This window comes from Cebus imitator, unplaced genomic scaffold (assembly GCF_001604975.1).
Source record: "Cebus imitator isolate Cc_AM_T3 unplaced genomic scaffold, Cebus_imitator-1.0 Scaffold839, whole genome shotgun sequence".
Taxonomy (NCBI): Eukaryota; Metazoa; Chordata; class Mammalia; order Primates; family Cebidae; genus Cebus; species Cebus imitator.
Genome location: NW_016108154.1, coordinates 33,724 through 56,605, shown reverse-complemented (window position 1 = coordinate 56,605; position 22,882 = coordinate 33,724). Strand labels below are relative to the sequence as shown.

General features: G+C 41.9%; 1 protein-coding gene and 1 long non-coding RNA gene across 2 annotated transcripts in view; one reads left to right on the top strand and one right to left on the bottom strand.

Annotated features, from left to right (window-relative positions):
• Nucleotides 1-16,380: 16,380 nt before the first annotated feature.
• On the bottom strand, nucleotides 16,381-18,713 carry HOXD1 (homeobox D1). Its single transcript, XM_017520456.1, has 2 exons — nucleotides 17,839-18,713; nucleotides 16,381-17,485 (listed from the first exon to the last, which is right to left on the bottom strand). Exons 1-2 carry the CDS (start codon nucleotides 18,488-18,490, stop codon nucleotides 17,151-17,153), a joined length of 987 nt encoding a protein of 328 aa, XP_017375945.1. The 5' UTR covers nucleotides 18,491-18,713; the 3' UTR covers nucleotides 16,381-17,150.
• A 66-nt stretch (nucleotides 18,714-18,779) lies between these two features.
• LOC119469788 overlaps nucleotides 18,780-22,882 on the top strand; it is a 14,979-nt gene continuing 10,876 nt past the window's right edge. Inside the window, exon 1 of the long non-coding RNA XR_005198630.1 lies at nucleotides 18,780-18,880. This is a non-coding gene — a long non-coding RNA (uncharacterized LOC119469788). The remainder of the gene's footprint in view (nucleotides 18,881-22,882) is intronic.

Below are 22,882 nucleotides of genomic sequence, written 5' to 3'. Positions count from 1 at the left end.
GGATGGTCTCGATCTCTTGACCTCGTGATCCACCCGCCTCGGCCTCCCAAAGTGCTGGGATTACAGGCTTGAGCCACCGCGCCCGGCGATTTAAAATCTTTATACAAATACAGCATTACATTCTGTTCCTACTTTTGAGTTAACTTATATTTTTAAATGTATGTTATCACATAGTCTTTATCATATTTATTTTGTGCATTCAAATTTTTCATAGAGTGATGTATGCTAATTATCTCTTTCCATTATTGAACATGTAATTTGTTTCTTATTCTTCAACACTATCATCAATAATATTGGATGGGAGGAGAAATTTTGTGTATAAGAGCTTTTTTTAACTTGTTAATTGTTAATTTCCTAGGATACAGTTCCAGAACTGAAATTACTAGATCAAAGGATGTGAATACGTTTTTATGGTTCTGATCTGTTTTGTTGATTTAAAGTGCATGGAAGGAAGAAACTACCGTGAGAAAGAATAGTCAGAGGTCTGAATTTGTGGATTTGGAGGATTGGAAAAGAAATATTTCAGAAAGAATAAAAAAGCCTTAAAAAATCAGAATCAAATAAGAGTTCAATATGAATAAAAGGCAATGGAAAATCCACCCGACCAACGCTGGGTGCTGTAGCTCACACCTGAAATTCAGGCAACATGGCAGGCCTAGGCAGCTTGAGCCAGGAGTTTGAGACCAACCTGGGCAACATAGCAAGACACCATCTCTAAAATTTTTTTTTTTAATTAGCCAGTGTGGTGGCATGTGCCTGTAGTCCCAGCTACAAGGGAGGATCCCTTGAGCCCAGGAGTCAGAGGCTGTAGTGAGCTATGAACATAACTGTGCATCACAGTCTGGGTGACACTATGAGATCCCCTCTCTTAAAGATAACTTCACTTTGAAGTAAAAGATTTATTTTGGCAGTAATAAGAAATCAGTCTGGACACATTGAGAAGATTCTTACAAGAAGGGACCCTTGAGAGTGAGATAAAATAAATTAAGCTTGCAGTAGTATGCCTAGAGTCCAGGACAGCAGCAAAATTGAGAGAAGGAAATGGTTTATGACGAATTGCTGGCAGTGGGATTGAGGCTGAATTGGATGAGGACATGAAGTTGTGGAAAATAGCCAGAATTAACACTTCACATGTGATGTCAAAGAAGAGGAAAACGGAAAGCAAATACAGACAGTTGAGAGAAAAATAAAAGGATGTAAAAAGAAGCAGTGTACGAGAGTGAAGAAAAGTATACTTCCCCACAGTTCCCACCTGAGAGACTAGAAGTGAGCAGAAATAGTTGTCACTCAAGTGACAGCAGACCGGCAATTTTGGGAAGGGGACCAAGTTTATTGGAGGGGTGAGATGGGCAAGAGATATTGATGTTGAGTTGAGAGTAGGATGTTCAGATGAAAAGGCCAAGTATAGCCTGTTGGAAGGCATTACATTCCTCAGGACGTTAATGGTTTAAGTTGGATACATGCAAAACAAATTTATATTGCAGAATAGGGCATTTTACCAGAAGATGGGGAAGATACAGTGAAGTTTCTGAGATGGCCTCATTAGCCAAGGCCGTGGACCAAAGCAGCAAGTGATTCTGGCTTATCAGCCACGGCCTCCCAGGATTGAGGTAGTGTCAGAATTTCATTAGAAATCATGTCCCATCGCTGTGGTCTCAATGTTTGTGCCCTCCTTCTCCCCGCTGCCAAATTCCTATATGAAACGTAATCTCTAATGTAATAGTATTAAAAGTAGGGCCATTGGGAGGTGATTAAGCCATGGGGGCAAAGCCCATGTGAATGGGATTAATCCCTTTTTAAAAGAGGCCTGAGAGAACTTCTTTGCCACTTCCACCATCTGACAACATAGCTGGAAGGAAGGCGCTGCCTGTGAGGAAGAGGATTCTTATCAGTCACCAGCCTGCCAGCTCCTTGATTCTGAACTTCCCAGCCTCCAGGACTGTAAGCAATAAGTTTCTGTTGTTTATAAACCATCCAGTTTATGGCACTTTTGGTATAGCAGCCAGGATGGACTAAGACACCCATTCTCTAGTTCCACCATCACCATCGTATGTGGTAAAATATAATTGTGGTAAAGCATCAGGACAAGAAGAAATGAAATTCAGAATTATTTAATGGAGATGCAAAACTAGTAATACTATAATAGGCTCAACTCATTTTATTTGGGGGTCAATGACATATAATTTATGAGTAATTACTTTTTTATTTGAGAAGGCACCTGTATCGAAAGACCCCTCTAGGCCAGGCACAGTAGCTCACATCAGTAATCCCAGCACTTTGGGAGGCCGGGGCAGGAGGACTGCTTGAGCCCAGGAGTTCAAGACCAGTCTAGCCAACATAGTGAGACCTCATCTCTGTTAACTTCGGGAGGCTGAGGCAGGAGAATCACTTGAGCCCAGGAAGCAAATGTTGCAGTGAGCTGAGATCGTGACACTGGACTCCAACCTAGGTGACAGAGCGAGACTCCATCTCTAGAAAAAAAAAAAATTAAAAAATAGCTGTGCATGGTGGTGCCCACCTGTGGTCCCAGCTACCCAGGAGGTTGAGGTGGAGGATCATGTGAGCACAGGAGTTTGAGACTTCAGTGAGCTATGAACATGCCGCTGCCCTCCTACCTGAGTGGCAGAGTAAGACCTTGTCTTAAAAAATAAAAAATAAATAAAAATTTTTAAAGATTCCTCTAAAATATATCTGCAAAACTCAGAAAATCTTCCCCATTAAGAGGAGGAAAAATAGGTTTTAAAACACTACCCATTAATGAAAATTTGGCAGGCCTTCCCACCTGCAAAAACTTACAGATAGACTCATGTCCACACCAGACAGTCAGAATTCTGGATTCATCTTTTAACTATAGAAAATTCCACAAGAAGAATCAAATAATCTCCTGGGTCATCCCAAACCACTGAACACATACCCACTATTATAAATATAATCCTTTGCATTTTTCCTTAGAGGAATCCTAATGACATGTGTGGACCATATGTTGCAGTCTAATATCTCCGCAATCAGCAAGGAATTTCCCTGGATTTTTTTTATAGGATCCCTGAGGAACCAGAAATAGACAACAGGAAAATTCAGTTTGAAGTAACCCTCTTAGATTGAATTAAATATAGTTGTATCTGTAATCGTATAAGGATCTGCTAGAAAATTTGAAAAGTACAAAGTGTTCCTGAATTTGTATGATTTGTCTATTTTTAATTATTACTTTTAAATTTCTGAGGAAAATATTTTGTTAAAATAAGACCATTCATGAATCATAAATAAGACCATTAGTTTGAGTAAGCCCATAGTTAGTCACCTCAAAAAAGGCTCGCACCATCTTAGAGATGAGTAGAGAATGCGCTAGAATAACTCACAGCCATTGCAACTGCTCATGGCCCAAGGTGCCTCTGGACAATTAAGCTGCTAAGCATTCTTAGTTTGCAGAAGGCTCTAGAAATTGCTACTGGTGAGTCACTCTAAAGCACTGTATCAGAATCAAGCTAGGAAAGTGTTAGATGCATCCATCTCCCAAGAGTTTTGAACCACAGGTCTCCAGGGTCTTCTGAGTACAAAAGATGTTCTGGCCCAGGGTCTCCTGCTTTCTTAAAATCTGCAAAGCTAGAGTGAGGAGAGAAAGGAAGAAGAGACAGAGAAGGAGAGTGGAGAATCACTCTCTTGCTCATTACCAGAGGTTATTTTGATTCTTTTAAATTGATAGAAGTACAGAATTACATATTTTTCCTTTTCTGTAACTCCAGTAAATATGTTCATTGCAATTAAATAAGATTTTGCAGTCCATTACCTTGTAATGAATGTAGCCTTCGGGTGTTTTTGAAAACTAAAATTAAAAGAAAAATGAGCAAGTGAATGTGTTGATTAATGTATCTATAAGGATCTTACACTAGCTTTTAAACAGACTAATAAACATTTTAAAGCAAAATAAGAACTTGAAAATAAGTATATTGTATATTTGTTTTTATTCTCTTTTCTTTATTTATTTAGACAGGGTCTCCCTCTATTGCCCATACTAGAGTGCAGTGATGCAATCACAATGCATTGCAGCCTCAGCCTCCTGGGCTCAAGGGATCCTCCTGCCACTGTCTCCTGAGAAGCTGGGATTACAGGCACGCACCACCACACCCAGTTAATTTTCTAATTTTTTGTGGAGACAGGATCTCACGTTGTTGACCAGGCTGGTTTTGAACTCCTGGTGGGCTCAAGCCATCCTCCTGCCTCAGCCTCCCACAGTGCTGGGATTACATAACAGGCATGAGCCACCACTCCCAACCTGTATTGTATTTGTAATGACAAACCTGTTTTTCAAAACAACCACATGAATTAATATTGTTCAATACGTTCTGAAGACGGAGACAGGAAATCACAAGGAGATAACATTGCTATTGCACACAGTAACTTGGAAGAGGCAGCAGCCACTAAAACTGCTGCCCAGCCAGATGACAGTGATTATCATGAAATTTGTCAACAGTTTCAAAGCTGTACCCACTTTGCTTAAAAGAAGAATCATATTGGCTGGTACAGTGGATCATGCTGGTACTCCTAGCACTTTGGGAAGCTGAGGCAGGTGGATCATGAGGTCAGGAGATGAAGACCATCCTGGCCAACATGGTGAAACCCCATCTCTACTAAGAACACGAAAATTAGCCTGGCATGGTGGCACGAGCCTGTAGTCCCAGCTACTCAGGAGGCTGAGGCAGGAGAATCTTTTGAACCTGGGAGGGAGAGGTTGCAGTGTGCCATGTTGGGTGAACTTAATGCCACTGAATTATACACTTTAAAATGGTTAAAGTTGTAAGTTTTATTTTATATATATTTTTACGATAAATTTCTCCTCTTTGCATCAGTCACTAACTCCTCCCCATTTTTCCTCCAGAGTGCCTGTTTTACGTTTTTCTGTCTTCATTGCCTCAAGCCTTCATCATCTCTCATCAAGGCCATTGAAATGAATCCCTAAATGGCCTCTCTGACTTCTGCCTCTTCCAGTCTAATCCATCTTACAATTCTGATGTAAATCCATCTTACAATATCATCTGATGTTACACTCTCAGTGTCTCACTCTTGTCTCCAGAAGCTTGAAACATATCGACCCAGCCTTATCTCTCACTCAGAGGGAAAGCTGGTATGTTTAGGAGAGGTCATATTTTTTAATGTGCATTATTTAACTTCTTTTGATTGTAAAATGTAACATACATGCAAAAGAGTACATTAAACTTTGTGTATAGTTTTAAAAAGCAGCGAGGTTAAGATAGAACACTGCTCATTAGAACCTAGAGCTGCCTTAATCCACTGCCGACTGGACAGTATTGGTAGGCCTACAGAGAGGCCGTTAGTGGCCAGAAGAGTCTCAGAAAAAGAAGAGACAGAGACAGGCTTTCTCACTTCATCATTATAACCCAAGCATGGGTTATAATACCTTCTAGCAGGACCAAAGTGGGCACACAGGCATGTCTTTTAAAAAAATCCTTTCAGCAATTACAATATGTAAAATGAGCATAATACCCAATACACAAAAGTAAATATGGTACAGAAGCTAGAGCTAGGAAGATGAATATGTTATAGCTCCTGCCCTGGAGGAGACAGACGTGGATACAGATAATTGCAATAAACAGCAATTGGTCTATAATAAACAGGTATACAAAGTACAATGTGGAGCACAGAAGGGTTTGGAAACAGAAGGAATTAAAATTAATCCAACCATGAAACTAAGCCAGAGCAATCAGTATCGGGATCCTTGTCATCACTTAGTCTAAAATTCCCACTTTGAGCTGAGAAGGAAGGTGCTTAAGAACCAAAAGAGATGGAGGGGGGAAAAATGACTTCATTTCTCCATTGCCAGAATCTCTGAAGTAACTAGCAGCAAGTTACCAGTAGAAGTTGTAGAGTTTCCTTCTCCAGAGATCTTATGAGCGACATTGTAGCCCTATGTTTTCAATGCACTGCCAAATTTGTTAACACAACTGGATGCTTGCCATCCTGCCACTTCATTCTGTGCTGCGTGGACACAGTCGTAAGCGTGTGAAGCACTAATAAAGCACTTAACGTTATTTTTGGACTTATCTGATTTCCCTTTCTACTGAGTTTGTAAGTTCCTTGAGGGCAGTGCATCACACTGTGCTCTGAGTGGCAAACATTGGACCCACTAAAGGTAGCTTAAAAAGGAAAAATGATTAACTTTAGTTATCTCCAGGAGGGCTAGGAAACTAGGTTCAGAGGGTACTCCACACCCAGGAGACAACAGCAACACCTGGAATGTAACTCTGGAATAGGCTTCAGAGCAGGTGTTACCATCACGGGCATGGGAATCAGCTGTTCCTTTTCCCACAGAAAAAGTGTCAGGTTGTTAGAGGGACAGAAAATGAATACTGGGCAAGCCAAAACAGTGGCAACTATATAGTAGATCCTCCACAGGATTTAAACAATTTCAGCCAAATGAAGATACCTAATACCATTAGAAAAAGGACATATTTGACAGTCAGGCTCAGTGGCTCACACCTGTGATTCTAGCATTTGTGGAGTCTGAAGCAGGCAGATCACTTGAGTTCAGGAGTTTGAGACCAGCCTGGGCAACATGGCAAAATCCCGTCTCTACAAAAAATTAGCTGGGTGTGGTGGTACGCATCTATAGTCCCAGCTACTCAGGAAGGAGGCTGGGATGGGAGGATCACCTGTGCCCTGGGAGGTCAAGACTGCAGTGAGCCAAGATCATGCCACTTCACTCCAGCCTGGGCAACAAAGTGAGACCCAATCTGAAAAAAGAAAAAATCTGTTTTCAGTCCTCTCAGGAATACCTCAAGGGATCAAGTTGCTAGTGAAATAAGCCAACTTCTAAATAAAACTAGCAACATGATTAGCATTTTCTTATCATGGTTACTTAACCCTTACTAACCTTCTTGAGGCTTAGTTACACTTGTGTTTTTATGTGTGTTAATCTCACAGACAACTATCAAATTTTATAAATCTTACTACAACAAAAATGAAAGAATATTTTAGTGTTGCTCCCCAGAAAACTGCAAAGCTTACTAAGAATATGCATTCTTTTAAAAGTTTGCCTATATCTTTATAAACTTGCTTTTAACATTTCTTTAATTTTATATTATAAATATAGAAAAATGATAAACAGAATAGTTTCCCACATTTCTTGGATTCTCCATTTTACTTAAGCTAAAGGTATACTTTTCTTATTGATTTGCTAATCGTGAATTCTGCTTTTATCAGCACAATTCAGAACTTGTTTCCAGCTGGTAGGATGAAAATTGAACATATGTGACACTCAAATGCACAATTCCCTGTTGAAGAAATGAATGATATACCTTATCTATCATTCATTTGACTCATGTGTACACCCATGTATATCACAGACATTTTTATTTAATTATTCAAGAATTGGCACATGAGAAGCATTATCTAATTCCTCCGGGACTTTCCACTGGCAAAAATAAACGAAATGACTGCGGCTACCAGATGAATTTTGCCCTTTTTCTTATATTTGAAAGTAATGACTTTATTATTTCTACATTTGATGATTTAAATTTTAAGCAAAATAGAAAATCACTACAAAGAAAAAAGTCAACAAAATCTTACTATGTAGAAGTAACCATCATTAATACTAGGTGAACATTTTCTTGATAGCTCTATGTAGATACTCAGATATCAGGAGTGACAGATACATAGATAACTTGGTACACAAATAATTTTATAAAACTGGATACATATCATGCATGCTATTTTTAAATAAAAATATTAAATTTACATTAATTAAATGTAATAAGAGAGAGAAACAGGTGAAACTAACAGATAACTGTTTCTTCACTAAGAGAGCAACCTCTAAGAAAGCCTTCTAGGAGTGTGGGAGAAAACTATTTATAAGTTTAGATTTTTTAGCAACCTAAATGTGTTGCTGAACTTTATTAAAGTGTTCCTAAAATTAAAAATAGAACAAATAAAATAAACCAGTTGAGTATGGTGGCACACACCTGTAGTCCCAGCTATTGGGGAGGCTGAGGCAGGAGGATGGCTTAAGCCTAGCAGTTAGAGGCTATAGTTAGTCATCTATAATTGTGCCTGCGAATAGCCACTGCACTCCAGCCTGGGCAACATAGTGAGATCCTGTCTTTAATTTTAAAACAATAAATAAGTACATAAATAAACAAGCGACCCTAATACTACATAATCTTAATTGAGAAAGCCTTAAGCCAAAGCTATTCACTATGAGCTCCAAATGATAATTATGTTTTATAACTAAAATTGGAAGGAGGCAGAAATGGAACATCTGAAACGTTTAGTCTATTTACATATGAATTGGAGCTAGCTTACCTTTGTCGTTGTGATACATGTTGAATTAGGGAGAGGTACAAAGCAATATCTTTATTCCTCTTAGTTCATTCAGAACAAAGTTAATTCAGTTCATTGGTGTAATAAAATATCTAAGTTGCAATTGTTTGTGTTTACATGGAACCAGTTGAGATAACACTGTCCTCTAAAATATATAATTTTTTTAAAATCAAGGGCCAAGCCAAAAATTACAAACCTTTAATAAAAACAGACTTTGACAATTCTCAGATAGCTTCCCCATGTGACAATTCTGAAGTATCTTGAGAGATACAAACACAGCTGTTTCTAAAGTTTCCAAAGGAACCATATGCTGCTAGTAAGATAGATTATTCTGGTTGTATGTATGCTTTTATTTGTTGTCAAAACAGAAGAGTATTGGACTTTCTTGGCAGGTTAACCCAAGGAAGTTTAAATTTTAAAGTCTGTTTAAGAAAATCTATTTAAGATTTTTAGGGATAAATAGTATGCTATCTTTGAATAAGAAATGTTATAGTTTTAATTCATCATTTGGAGCTCATTTTATATACTTATGTTGAATCTATCTTTTCTACATTTTTTTTTTTTTTTGAGATGGAGTTTTGTTCTTGCCACCCAGGCTGGAGTACAAAGGCGGGATCTTGGTTCACCGCAACCTCCACCTCCCAGTTCAAGCGATTCTCCTACCTCAGCCTCCCAAGTAGCTGGGATTACAGGCGTGTGCCACCACGTCAGGCTAATTTTTTGTATTTTTAGTAGAGATGGGGTTTCTCCATGTTGGTCAGGCTGGTCTTGAACTCCCCACCTCAGTTGATCCACCCATCTTGCCCTCCCAAAGTGCTGGGATTACACACGTGAGCCACTGCGCCTAGCCTACAATTCTTTCATAAGCTAATAGTTTCTTTTTTTTGCCCCCTGCATAAAGCTAGCACACTTAACATATTCGAAATGTGACTCAAGTTTCAAATGTAATAGGAGGTGAAAAAATGTACATATGATAGAGTAATTACTCATACAGGCAATTGAATACTAACACTATTTTGACAGGTCGTAAGCTATCAGGAAAAATAAAATACTTTCTATTTACTTAGAACTGTCCTTCAGCCATTAATTAGACCCCGAAGTGTCCTTTGCAAGCTTTTATTTATTTTTTTTCCAGTTTAAGAGTAGGTTTTTATAAACCCACAATGGAAATAGTTACAGTTTTATGCATAGTTGAGAAAATTCACAATTCCCTACTGCCAAAGTAGGTAGAGGGAAGAATTTCTCCTTTCTGCAGCAACAAGCGTTAATGTGGTTGATCCCTCCTGTTTTAACTTTGATGTCCACAGAACACAACAACCTGAGCTTCTCTATTTTAAAGAATGATAAATTCAACTCTGGGCGAGTTGCTACAATGTAGCAAAGACATGTAAATCATCACTGCATTCTAATTTATGGCTCTTGACTCCCAAAGTGCCATGTATGTGAATTCACATGTCCTTTTGGACAGGAAAGAACTGAATGAAAGTGTGATGGATTTAAGTTTTCTGTGATGCTCAGAATGAGCCAGTAAACTAGAAGCAGTGGTAATGGCATGACACCCCTTACATCCTTTATTTCTCTTGGGCTTCTTCTAAGGTCTTGGAGTCTTAATTTAGTGGGTGCCCAGCTGTTGCACTCATCAAGCATTCATTAGCTGTCATTTTTCTTTCCTCTGTAATTATGTACCACCAGTATTTTGCTAAATATAATGATAATCCTAGACCTTTACTTATTCTCTCCAGCCATACTCCCTGTAATGATTCTTCCCTTCCAGTATCTCTTCAATCCTAGTGTTGGTAATAGTCTATTCATGGCACCTGGGAACTCAACACATATTTGTCATATATGTAAATATTTCTCTCCCTCAGCCCCTGTCTTTCTATCCTAGATGCCTATCACAATGCTCATCACCCATTCTGTCTTAATAATTAGCAAATGTTACACTATACATTGTGCTAAATGATCCACATGTGTTATCTCTGTTCTTCCTCACAAGTCAATGAAGTAGAGACATTAATATTCCCATTTTTAAGGGAGGAATGTAGAGCTGAATGACACTGAGTCATCTGTCCCAGGATTTGTGCCCAAGACTGTCTGCTTCCAAGGTTCACCATGGTAACTACTATATTTAACTATAGTTTCTGCTACTACAGAAACCCTATGTTAGACCTCTTTTGGTTTCAATGATCTTTCTCCAGGAGTTCTCTTTCCATAAGGTACTCCAAAAACTATAACAAGCAACAAATACAATATATTAAAAAGCCTCAAACAACAAACAAAATGCATTATAAATTTTTGTAAGAATAAAAGAGATTGGCCAGGTGCAGTGGTCATGCCTGTAATCCCAGCACTTTGGGAGGCCAAGGTGGGTGGATCACCTGAGATCAGGAATTCGAGACCATCCTGGCCAACATGATGAACTCCTGTCTCTACTAAAAATACAAAAATTAGCCGGGTGTAGTGGCAGGCACCTGCAATCCCAGCTACTTGAGAGGCTAAGGCAGGAGAATTCTCATAATGTGGCAGGAGATTCTAAATGCTTAAGCAGGTAATACAAACAATAAATATTACAGCAGCTCGGAGGAGTTAGCTTTAAATTTGGATGATGTGCTGGGCATGAGGGCTCACGCCTATAATCCCAGCATTTTGGGAGGCCGAGGCGAGCGGATCATGAGGCTAGGAGGTCAAGACCATCCTGTCTAACACGGTGAAACCCATCTCTACTAAAAATACAAAACATTAGCCGGGCATGGTGACACACGCCTGTAATCCCAGCTACTTGAGTGGCCGAGGCAGGAGAATCGCTTGAACCTGGGAGGTGGAGGTTGCAGTGAGCCCAGATCTCGCCACTGCACTCCAGCCTGGGTGACAGAGTGAGACTTCATCTCAAATTAATCAATTAATTAATTAGGATGATGTGAAAAAGGTTTTATAGAGGTCATGAGGTTTGAGCTATGCCACAAAGGATGACTTTGGATAGAGAGAAGGTAGGAGTAAGTATGAAAGAGGAATGACATGAGAAAAGGTTAGAGGCAGAAAAGCACCCGTTTCTTCTTGCAGGGAGAATAAACAGTCCACACCAACTGGGGTAAAGTTTTTGTGTCAGGCAGTGGTGGGACATGATCAGGGAAAAAATGGCTGGACACAGGTGTTAAGGGCCTTGAATCCCAAGCTAAAGACGTCTGAGTTTCTTCTACTTGCTACCAGGAGCTACTGAGAGTTCAAAGTGGAACGATGCAATGAAAGCAGGGCTTTCAAATGGATTGACTGGGAAGGAGACTGGAGGCAAAGTGACCAGTAAGGCATCAGTTGCATTGCTGAGTGAGAAATGATGAAGACTGAGGTAACGGAGAGGGAGAAATAGACAGGATTTGGTGACTAATGGAAAGGAGGAGAGATTTGTTTATCCATATTTTTTTTCTTCAACAGAACAGAGTCCCATTTATCTGAAAGGTAGAGAAAACATTCAATATCACTTCTCTATTTGGAAGTTGTCAACTTTGAAGTATGGAATTAAGGACAAGGAGATTGAGAATCCAAATGGGAAGTGCTGACACCCATTTGAAAAACCTCTTGTTAGAATCTAGTTTACCTGTTCAAAGGGAAGTGGTCTTTTTGGAGGCTATCACCATCGTTAGCTTTTAGTTAACCAGGTCGACTAATGAGGAACATTACCTAGTTCACATATACATATGTACATAGATTTTAAAACCAGATAGATTAATTTTGAAAGGTCTCAGATATTACTTCAATCCCAGCCTCTTGTTGACATTATTCTTACAGAGCTACAGTACTACTAAATAAACTCTTCAGTAATAACCAGCAGAGTGAAGGATTGTGAAGAAATACTAAGGTGATAAGGGAATGTAATGATCATCCATCCCAACCCACTTTGTCTTATAGGAGAATCTGAGATCAGGAAAATTATTTTTCCTTTTAATCAGAAAACACAGCTGGAACTGAAATCCAGGTCTCCTCCCTTAAGTATAATATTCTTACTGGGTGTGGCGATGCATGCCTATAGTTCCAGCTACTTGGGAGGCTGAGGTAGGAGGATCACTTAAGCCCAAGAGTTCGAGACCAGCCTGGGCAACAAAACAAGATCCCATTTCTAAGAAAAGAAAAAAATAATGATGTTATTTTTTCGTCCTTTACTTCGGCCTTAGCGGTTCCAACCTAGGAAATGTTTAGACACTAACAATGTGGTTGCATTGTCTTCAGCTATATCTTTCTCTTCTGTTCGTATCTTTGAGAAGAAAACACAACGGAAGAGAACCTCTAGGAATCTTAGAATAGGGTTCCCATTCTAAGGCAGTGAAGTAAGTCCACTGGCTTAAGTCAGCCAGCCAGTATAGCCCAGAAGAGCACAGTGAGATTGAGATGCTAAGAGAGTAGAACAGAGTGCCAACTTGCCCTTGTCCCCATTATCCACTAATTTGATGCATTTGAAGAGAAACAAACAGTGACTCTGACTCCAATCATTGCTATCATCTCATAGGTAATGATGGCAGTGAAGAAAAAGCAATGATTTCAAGGAAGGGGCAGGTATGGATTTACTATGAAACCAGTGAAACTTAAACTTCACTAACTTGAGCCAGTCCACATCCTGGGAATTTTGTATTGACAATTTTGTATTTTTTTTTCCCTTACAGATGTCTCCGCAAATTGTATAAGCCTAGGCTCTGAAAAATTCCTAAGAATTCAGTGTGCTAAAGAGTCTAGTATCTTCTAGAAATGCCTTGAAAGTGTCAATTTTAACTTGCAACAGTTTATTAGCTATTACAAGTCCAAATGACTACTCTTCAGCCCTTCTTTCCAAAATATATCAATAAGATTTCTAGAAGGAGAAGAGATTGTGTTGAAATCTTTACAAGCTCAGTAGTAGACCCTCCTTCCACACGAATATTTAGGATTTTTGTCCTCTTGATTCATTATTGAATTTAGTTAAACAGTTTCTATTGAAATTTTATTTCTGAATAACAAACTTAATAAGCAATTCAAAATGAGATGTTGAAATAGAGTTATTTTGCAGATTTGTTGCATGTTCATGACTTGAAAACATTAGAGGTAAAAACCATGAACATCTTCCTTTCTATTTAGACGGATATTTATCATTATTTGTGAGATATGTCCAGGATGGTTTTACTTTAAAACCACAAATAAAGTTTTAACAACGGGCATTTTTCTTGTTGAGAGGTCTGTGGTCAGACTAAACATCTCTCAGAACTTGATTAGATCCCGAGGTTTTCAAATTCAATATTCAGCAAATAAAGATCATTTCTTTGGCCATAAGAAATAATTAAGAGCTTCAGAGCTAATGCAACTCTCCTGAGCCTGCTGCTTTTTTTTTTCAGATGATATGATAATCAGACAACCTCTTCTGGGGTTGGGCCTCACCATATTTGAGAATGAGGCAGCATAAATCACACACAATTAATCTTTTGAAACTCTAGGTGACAATGCTTTAGGTTTTTATATCAGCAAAGCCCTTGTTTGCTAGTACTCAAGTTATGGGAATTTTATTTATTATTAAATGTTTTCCTTTTCCTCACTCCCAATTATCCTGATCCAGAAAAGTAGACACATGCTCATTATGTGAAGACAAAGGAACACTGAATAGTTATATAACAGCCAGAACTGTCCACTGTGTATTCATTCTTGCAACAGATCGCTGGAGGGTAAATTATCATATTTAGTTTGAAATCTTGTAAAATAGAAATGGGATTGAATAGCTGCAGTTTATGTACTAACCTCATACTTCATGGAGATTTGACTCAAAATAGCACAAGGCTCAGAATAATGGGGAAAGGAATGCTCTGTAAATGGTCCACATTGCCTAGGTATCTCCACTGACAAGATGTATTTGACAGTGTATAAAATCCTCTTTTCCTGTATAAACACAGTATCACTGTAATCCTAGAGAGTACATTTGCTTTCTCTTAGAACCTAACTCCCTTCAAATGATAAGTCTAAAATAAAGTATGCAGAAGTCACTGAATTGCAGCATTTTCATTGCTGGGAGAGGGACCTCCAGAGATCACCTAGTTCATCCCGATCTCCAGCCAGGACTCTTCCTAATACTGAATATAGCTGTACAGTGATCTGCATTAAGAAAGCTTTTAAAGATCCCTGGGGTTGGGCAAAAAATAGCTAATATTGGCCTGATTCATAGAACAGCATTATACGAATGTCATAATAGCCACCTTCATCAAGGAAGACATCCATCAGGGCTAAGTGCTAGTACTAGCTTCAGAAGGAAAAGCTTTATTTTCTCAGAGAAAAGGGTGATAGATTAAGGAAATGACCAAGCACGTTGGTATTTTGTTGTTGTTTAGGTGTACATTTAAATGCTTATCAAAAAGGAAACATTGTCATGTCAAAGACCCCTGCAGGGGAAGCCCAGGGGTGGCTGTAAGCAAGCAGATCACAAGTCCTTTAACAAGTTCCTTCAAATAGCAGCAGAGCTCAGAGGGAGGCCGTTGTTTCAAACAAGATTCAATTAGCATCAAGTTATTGAAGGGCAGATGGGGAAACATAAGAATAATATTGACAGACCGGCTTTTTAAGTGATATCGTTTTCCTCTGTCTGATCAGCTGAGTTGGTTAGAGCTGATCATTTTATTTCTTGAACTCCATTCAACTATAGGTGCAAAGAATGAGAACTTGAGTGTAACTTCAATTTTCTAAGAGGACTAATCACATTGATCACATTGCTGTTTTATAGGAAAGGTAATCTTTCACAGTTGCTTAGATTTATGAATCATTAGATTTGAAACATTCTACTGGAATCTAGAAATCTAGCTTGAAAGACCTGAGATTCTTATTTGAATTATTTGGGCCTTTAAGCCTTTCTGTTGAACTGTAGAAAGAACTTAAAGATATAGCTATAAAATAAGGAAAATGATCTACTCCCAAAAATTATTCCAAGTATCCACTTGATTTTGTGTGTTTACATTGCATCTTTTTATTCTCATATTTCGGCAAGGTTACATAAACCCTGGTCAACTACGAATGCCTCCAGAAATGAGAAATGAGAGGAAACAGAGGGTGAAAACAGAGAAGAGGTTTTGAGATTTTTTTAACCACATACTCTCTTGTCCACTTTCAAATTGGGTGCTTGTACTTCTTTGAAATAATTTATTTGAAAATATTTCATTTTTGAAATCAGAAAGACACCTTCTGTGCTTCGTCTCAGTCAGATGCTCAGTCTGGGTTACAGGAAGTAGAAGCTTGTGACTACTAGCCTTTTCCAGCCTTCTTTGTAACTCTTGACTTTGGAAATGGGAATTCAGCCATTGAGAACTTTTTGATGTGCAGCTGCCTTTCTCAGAGAACACTAACCAAGAAACAAAGTCACTTTTCCTCTTCCTTTTGTGAGGACAGGAGACAAAAGAATAAGATATTTCCTAAGCGTCTCCTTTTCTTTACAACATTCCACAGTAGGCACCCAATACTTGAGTTAATGTGCAGACTACACACCTACCATAAAACCAGGACACTGTAGGTAAGGAAAGTATTTCCCATAGTTACATGGACATTTGGCAGAGTAGTTTTCTCTCTTAAACTACTCAGATAATTGTCCATAACTTGCTGGGTGTGTACATAACCTGTAAGAAATATTATTTTTAGAAGTTATCAGCCAGGTGTGGTGGCTCACACTTGCAATCCTAGTACTTTGGGAGGCCCAAGAGGGCAGATCACCTGAGGTCAGGAGTTCAAGAACAGCCTGGCCAACATGGTGAAATCCTGTCTGTGCTAAAAAAATATGAAAAATTAGCCAGGTGTGGTGGCTCATACCTGTAATCCCAACTACTCAGGAGGCTGAGGCAGGAGAATCACTGGAACCTGGGAGGCAGAGGTTGCGATGAGCCAAGATTGTGCCACTGCACTCAAGCGTGGGCAACAGAGCAAGACCCCATCTCAAAGAAAAAAAAAAAAAAGTTATCAACATAAATTCTCATAGCAGGTCAAGTAAATTCAAGTACAGGAAACGGAATCAACTTTAAAGAAAGTGAATCATGGTGAAAGAGTGTAAGAAGGCAGAGAGCAGCAGATTCTATAATTTTTATTACAAAAAAAAACACCCTTTACATGCTATGACATTAAATGTCACTTATAAGGTCGTTGCAAGCAAACCTTTTAAAAACTATACATAATGTATATATTTACATTCAAGTTTGAATAACTGATGTCAAGATACAGTTCAGATTCTACTCTTTACCCACTCTGTGAATTTGTTCAGCTAGTAACTAAACAGAGATTGTATCTTCACTTAGGCACATGGAGAGGTAGAAACCACTTTTTAAGGAAAAAAAAAAACTGGAGTGCAAATGTGAAAATCATTGAAGCAGCTTAGCTATATCAAGGAAACCCTAACTAGCTTTGGTTATCTCAAAAAGCTGAATACATGTAGCCTTGTCCTTTCAATTAAAACCAGAACAGCTTTGGGCAGGTGCTCTTCTGAGCATATCAGAGGGCTGACAGAACTCAGCAACTGAAGGTTTGCCACTCTGCACCAAGAATTGCATATGACTGAGGCAAAGACAGCACCAGAGCTGGACTGGCAGCTGGTCACCTTTTCCCTGGTAAGACACAAATCAGAACCAAACAAGTGGTTTAGGAGATAGCCAGTTAATATCTGGATATATAGTCTGGAACCCAGAAGCCAACTAAAGTACTTCATTTCCTAAGTGAAATCCCTACTCATTTCTGTTCTCCCACCTCCATCCCAAACTGAGCTCCTAAGTCTAGATAAGGGCGGGGGCGGGGGTAGCCTGGGACTTCTGCAGGCCACGGTTTCTTGGCTCCAAGTCCCGGCCTCACGAAGGCTCTTGGGACTGAGAAGGGCTGCCCGGGCTCTTGCTAAACTTGGTGGGGCTTGTTCCAGAGAGGGGAAGTTGGAGCGGAGCCACAGGAATGGCCGTGGCCAGAAGCCCTTCTCGTTCCCTTTTCTTCTGTTTCATCCTGCGATTCTGGAACCAGATTTTGACTTGCGTGTCATTCAGCTGCAAGCAGTTGGCTATCTCGATGCGTCGGGCTCGAGTTAAGTACTTATTGAAATGAAACTCTTTTTCCAGTTCTGTCAGTTGCTTGGTGCTGAAATTCGTGCGGATCGCGCTGGAGGGGCTAGCTGCCCCATACTCGGCGAGTTTGCCTGAAACGTAAAGACAGGGCGTCAGCGGGGCCAGAGGCCGGGGACAGAATGTGGGCTAGCAGTGGAGCTAGTTAGAATCGAAGTCCCAGCGTGGCCCTCCGGGGTCCCTAGGAACACAGTTTGTGCCAGGAGAAACTCCACGGAGAGCTCCTTTCTGAAATTTTCTCAATGCCTGGCACATTTTCCGAGTCTGTTCTCGAGGCATGCTCAATGGAACTCGCCCGGGACCGCGTCTCCTCCACAAAACCCCAACCGCTGTCTAGAGAGGCAGCGGCACCGCGCTCCCAGCGCAATTCCGGGGGGAGTCTGCGTCCCCAACCTCAGATGGCCCCATCCAAGGCCCGCGGACTTACTTTTCTTAGGGGCGTTCCTCTTCACTTTCATCCACTCGAACGTGCTGAAGGCGGCTGGGAGGCCGGAGGCGGGAGAGACGGACTTGGGGTACGCGCCTGGGGCCGGGGATGCGGTCTGGAAGGCACCGGGGTGGCCATCGGCTGGCTCTTTGAGACACGCCGGGAAGGGGCCGGGCTCGCTAAAGGCCGCGTAATCCACCTGGCCGCTGAGGAGGAAGGAGCCGCCGCCCGAGAAGACGGCCGAGGTGGCGTAGTGGACGTGAGGCCCGCCGTCGTCGGCCGCCCGCCCCAGCACGCCCGGGAAGTCGTACGCGGGCCCGGGCCGGAGGAAGCCGTAGTCCGCGCCCCCCGCCGCCGCGGCAGGTGCTGCGCCCGGCTCGGAGGTCCCCTCCAGGATGCACGGCGCGTACTGTGGTGCGGCCGGCGGCGGTGCGAGCTGCCGCGCGGGCGTGGCCGGGGGCGAAGGCGCGGGTCGGGCGGCGGCCAGGGGCAGACAGCTGACGAAGGCGCCGTCGCCGCTGCCCAGGGAGAAGGCGGGCTGGAGAGTCACCGGCCGGGCGTCGGAGCGGCAGAACTTGGGTGCCAGACTGAGCACGTCGCCGCCGACCCCGCTGCCGCCGCTGCACGACACATACTCCAGGTAGGAGCTCATGGTTCTGGCCCCAATGTCCTGAGGGCGCAGGCCGGGGCCGGAGTGCGGAGCCGGGCAGAGGCTGGGCAGGACCGCCGCCGTCTGCGGCGCTCCGCCTACCCTCTCTACCCGAGCTGCCGTCGCCGGGCCATGGCGAGCGAGACAGAGGGAAATAGTGGCCTAATATACCGGCGGGGGTGGCCACGTGGCGCTGGCCGGCCAATGGGCGGCCTCCCCGCATGGCCCAGGTCCCGACTGGCGCTTCGCTCCCCGCTCCTGCCCCGCCGCCAACTTAGCCAAAGCAGCCTTGGGCCCCCGCCCGGCGCCCCCCAGCCCCAGGGAGAGGTGGCCCGGCCAGGGACTGCCTGGGCAACGGCGGGGCGAGAGCGCAGGACGCCTGCTCTGGGACAGGTATTGGGCGAGGTGGGGGGAGAAAGGAAGGACCCGCCGCTTGGGTGAGGGCGAGGGGATGGAGGGGCGCGAGTCGCTATTGCTCTAGATCGTGGGGGACTAGTCCCTCTGGGGCGGAGTGTGGGCTCGCGGCGTAGAAAAGGTTAAACGGGCGCCTGGCGCGCGGAGGGTGGAGACGGCTCTTCGCCTACCTCCAGGATAGGGAAAGTTACTCCTCTTCCCTTCTCCTGAGTCCTCTGCGCATTCGGTTTTCTGGGCACTGATGTTATTATCCTTCTTCTAAACCTAGAGCAGATGCTTGGTTTTTTCCCTTTCTTCTTCCTTTCCTATGACTCATGGCCCTACATTTTATGCTGTGAGTTCTGTGTGCCTAGGGCAGGACAACATCTTCACTTTTTGACTAGGCTTCCTTTTCACGTGACTTCGCAGCTTTCTATATCCCTCGCAATTTGTGGCAGCGTGATGAGGGCCAGTGTTGTAGTGCCAGGTTTTGATAAAGTTTCTGCCTTGTGGGGAAGTTTAGCAGATTTTCCCCTCCGGCTGGGTTGTTGAAATAAAGCATCCAGGGTGGTAGTGGAACCTCTCTGGGAGGCTGGCACAGTCAAGGTGCGGTGCTTGCTTTCACCGAGGATCTTGTCTGGAGGGCGCAAAGGCTTCCAGAGGACGGGTGAGATCTCAGAGGTTTGGATGGACTTGTACCTCGAAGCAATTAGAGCTTCTGCTCCATCAGATAAGTGCTGTGTCGTCTCTTGCGAGTGAAATGTGAGGGCTCACGATGTTAATGGGCTCACGTCTTTCCCTTGATAATATAGTTTTGTTTACTGAGTGTAGAGAGACGGGAAATAAAAGTGCAATTGGCACAGGAAATGAAGAGTAGAAAGGTTACAAAGACCAGCTTTACAATGACTTTAAAACTTCCTTGAGTATTTATTTTAATGTTTCCCTTTTTGGGGGGCCGTGGGAAAATAGCAAATTAGATAAATAGAGGTTATTTAGACACGGTAGTAATGAAAAATGGTGGTTTCCTAAAACCCTGTGTGAATAAAGATTCTAAAGAGGCTACTCAGAGCTTATATCAAGTACCCTTGACAACTTAATCTATTACAGCTTGAGTTATGGTAACCGAGGTTTTATTATTGTTTTACTGATCCACTTGTCATAAGGGAGTGATTGAGCTGTTGCCTAAAATTCCACCCTAAGGAAGTCTTTAGAATAGAAGCCATCACAGCTCAGGGAGCCAGTTCCTTCCAGGGATGTGGACTTGTGAATAAACAAAGCCCTGTCAAAATGTAAACTACCGGTGGACCTGAACTTGCTGCAGTATGGAGAAGGGGTGTCCCCAGGTTGAGGGGAGCCGACAGAGGGTGGATGCCTAGGAATGAGCACAAATTTAAAGGGATCTGTGGTTCCTGCACTGCTGGCGTTCTTGAGTTTGATTGGAAATGGAATCCCTGTGCTGAAAATAGCCCTTCAAACTTGATTTTGCTATTTCAGTTTTGTGATGTAGCCAGTCAGATGACAAAGGTCCTAAATAATTTTTAAGAGGAGAAAAATAAAAGTTCTTCCCTAGCACCCTAGTTAGGAAATGATAGAGCTCTTCAGAGGTAGGTCAGCCTTAAAATGTAGACATGTTCTTCACTGCTCTCCCTCTCTGCTGTTTATGCAAAAGTATCAGCAAATAAGATGCTGCTGAGTTCACAATGCCCCTTCCTCCACCTCTGGCCAGATTTTAATAGCCAGTTTTATCTGCAAGATGTCCCAGCTTTCACAGCATTCCCCCAAATAATACTTATCATATCATAACTCCTAAGCCCAGAGGTCCCATGGGTCAAGAAGGAAGACTGGCTTTGTAAGCCTCTTTGGGGAAGACATCGAGCCAACTGCAACCCAAGGTTTAGGGCAGAAAAGTCAGCCTGTCTGGCAAGTCTGACCAAAACCCCTCAGATTAAGGGCCTATTCTCTAAGGTTTCAGAAAAATCAGGCTGCCTTGGTGTCCTGGCAGCTTTCATGGCAACAAAGACTAGGTTTTTCCTGCTGAGCATCTAGGGCAAAGGCTAGGTCCTTCCTGATATAATTAGACCTTGATTTTGATGCACCCATTAGCTATCCACACCAGCTCCATCAAGTAAAATTTTGGAGATTTAGCCTTTCTGAGGGAAGAAAATGTCCTAAAAGAGTGAGGTTTTTAAAAATACTGTTTTGTTTTGTTTTTACAGTTGTGGGTGAGAGTGAGGAGGAGTTGTTCAATATTTGTTCAAACCCAATAGCATTTCTCTGATAATTGCATAAAGAAAGCTACATTCACCCTTCTCTCCACTCCCTTAATCTCCGAAGATTGGAAGTCAAGACTCTGGTCATCTCATACTCAAATTCAACAGATATTTACCAAGGATTTACTATGTATGGGCATTTTGTTGTTAGGAGAAAATTAGGCTAGGGAAAAGACATTCTCGAACCAAAGGAACTAGAGATTAATTTCTAACACAGGTCTTAGCTATACTATAAATTTACTCTAAAATTATCTTAATTTATAATTATCTAAGGAGAGATTGGAAGATATTATTTGGGGAAATGTAGAAAGATGTGAATATAACATATTTTGAGTAACTTTAAAGTTTGTCTCTTAGATGTTCACAGAATATGGGAGAAATGTCTTACTAATTTTATTACTTGTCAAGCCATGAATTCCCAATGGTCACTTGCCCTGCTGGGTCCTGGTGCTGAGTTCTCCACGGGAGATGAGAGCAGAGGGGCCCCGATTGCGGGGGTTGTGTTTGATGTAGGAATGCTTTGAAATCTCTCCCATCCTGCTCATCACAGCAGTGACTGCCTACCCATTCCCTATCCCTTTCATGACTACCTTTCTCTCCCTTTCTAATAACTAGCCTCTTTTCTGCAGACAGAAGTGATGGAGGATGGCACTCTGGTCTTCTATGTGTTTGTTTTATTTTATTTTATTTTTGAGATGGAGTCTCGCTTTGTTGCCCAGGCCGGAGTGCAGCTGCACAATATCAGCTCACTGCAACCTTCTCCTCCCAGGTTCAAGCGATTCTCGTGCCTCAGCCTCCCTAGTAGCTGAGACTACAAGCACATGCTACCATGCCTGGCTAATTTTTATATTCTTAGTAGAGACAGGGTTTTGTCATGTTGGCCTGGCTAGTCTTGAACTTCTGACCTCAGGTGATCTGCCCACTTCAGCCTCCCCAAGTGCAGCGATTACTGCTGTGTTTTTAAAGTTGTTTTCAAGAAGCTCTGGGCAAGCCCTCTAGACAAATCCCACTATGTTACCATTTGGAGACACTTGAGCACATTCAAACTCTTGGCTTCCTAACCCCAAGACACAGAAAGTCTTTGTTGGGGTGAAAAATGGTGGGTGTCTTTTTTTCTTAAGCCACATTAAGAGAAAGTGCAGATTAACATGCTGTTCTCTGTAGCATCCTTCAGTCATCCTAGGACGGAGGTAGGGATGCAAAGGGGTCCTAAGGACAAGAATTCTAAACCTGTTGGAAATCTGACAATATGACCTTCCCTGAGGAAAGCATTTAAAGTACTGTGCCTTTCCCTGAGAATTTTGTGAATGAAAGTCTCACTGGTCAAGCCAGTTATTTGCACGTGGAGGCATTTGACAAATGTTTCTTTGTCATAAGCAGAGTGAACAGAATGGTGTGTCTTTACCAGGACTAATACTGGCTGAAGGATATCTTTAGATTATTGCCTCCCAAAACACATCATGTGGGTAGAAATCACCACAGAACCTTGTTTAAAAGTTGAGGTTTCTATGGGTCACCCCCAGAGACTTTTATCCAATAGGTCTGAGTCAGGAATACTTTTTTTTTTTTAATTAATTAATTTTTTTTTTTTTTAAGAGAAGAAGTCATACTCTGCTGCCAGGCTGGTCTTGAACTCTTGGGCTCAAATGATTTACATACCTCAGCTTCCCAAAGTGCTAGGATTGCAGGCTCGAGCCACTGTGCCTGGCTTAGGAATCCTTTTTTTTTTTTT

Excerpts from the sequence above, each read along its gene's own strand:
- HOXD1 (XM_017520456.1), bottom strand. The coding sequence starts at position 18,490 with ATGAGCTCCTACCTGGAGTATGTGTCGTGCAGCGGCGGCAGCGGGGTC. Across the intron at positions 17,486-17,838 it reads GAGGAACGCCCCTAAGAAAA|GCAAACTCGCCGAGTATGGG; the intron begins GTAAGTCCGCGG and ends TTTACGTTTCAG.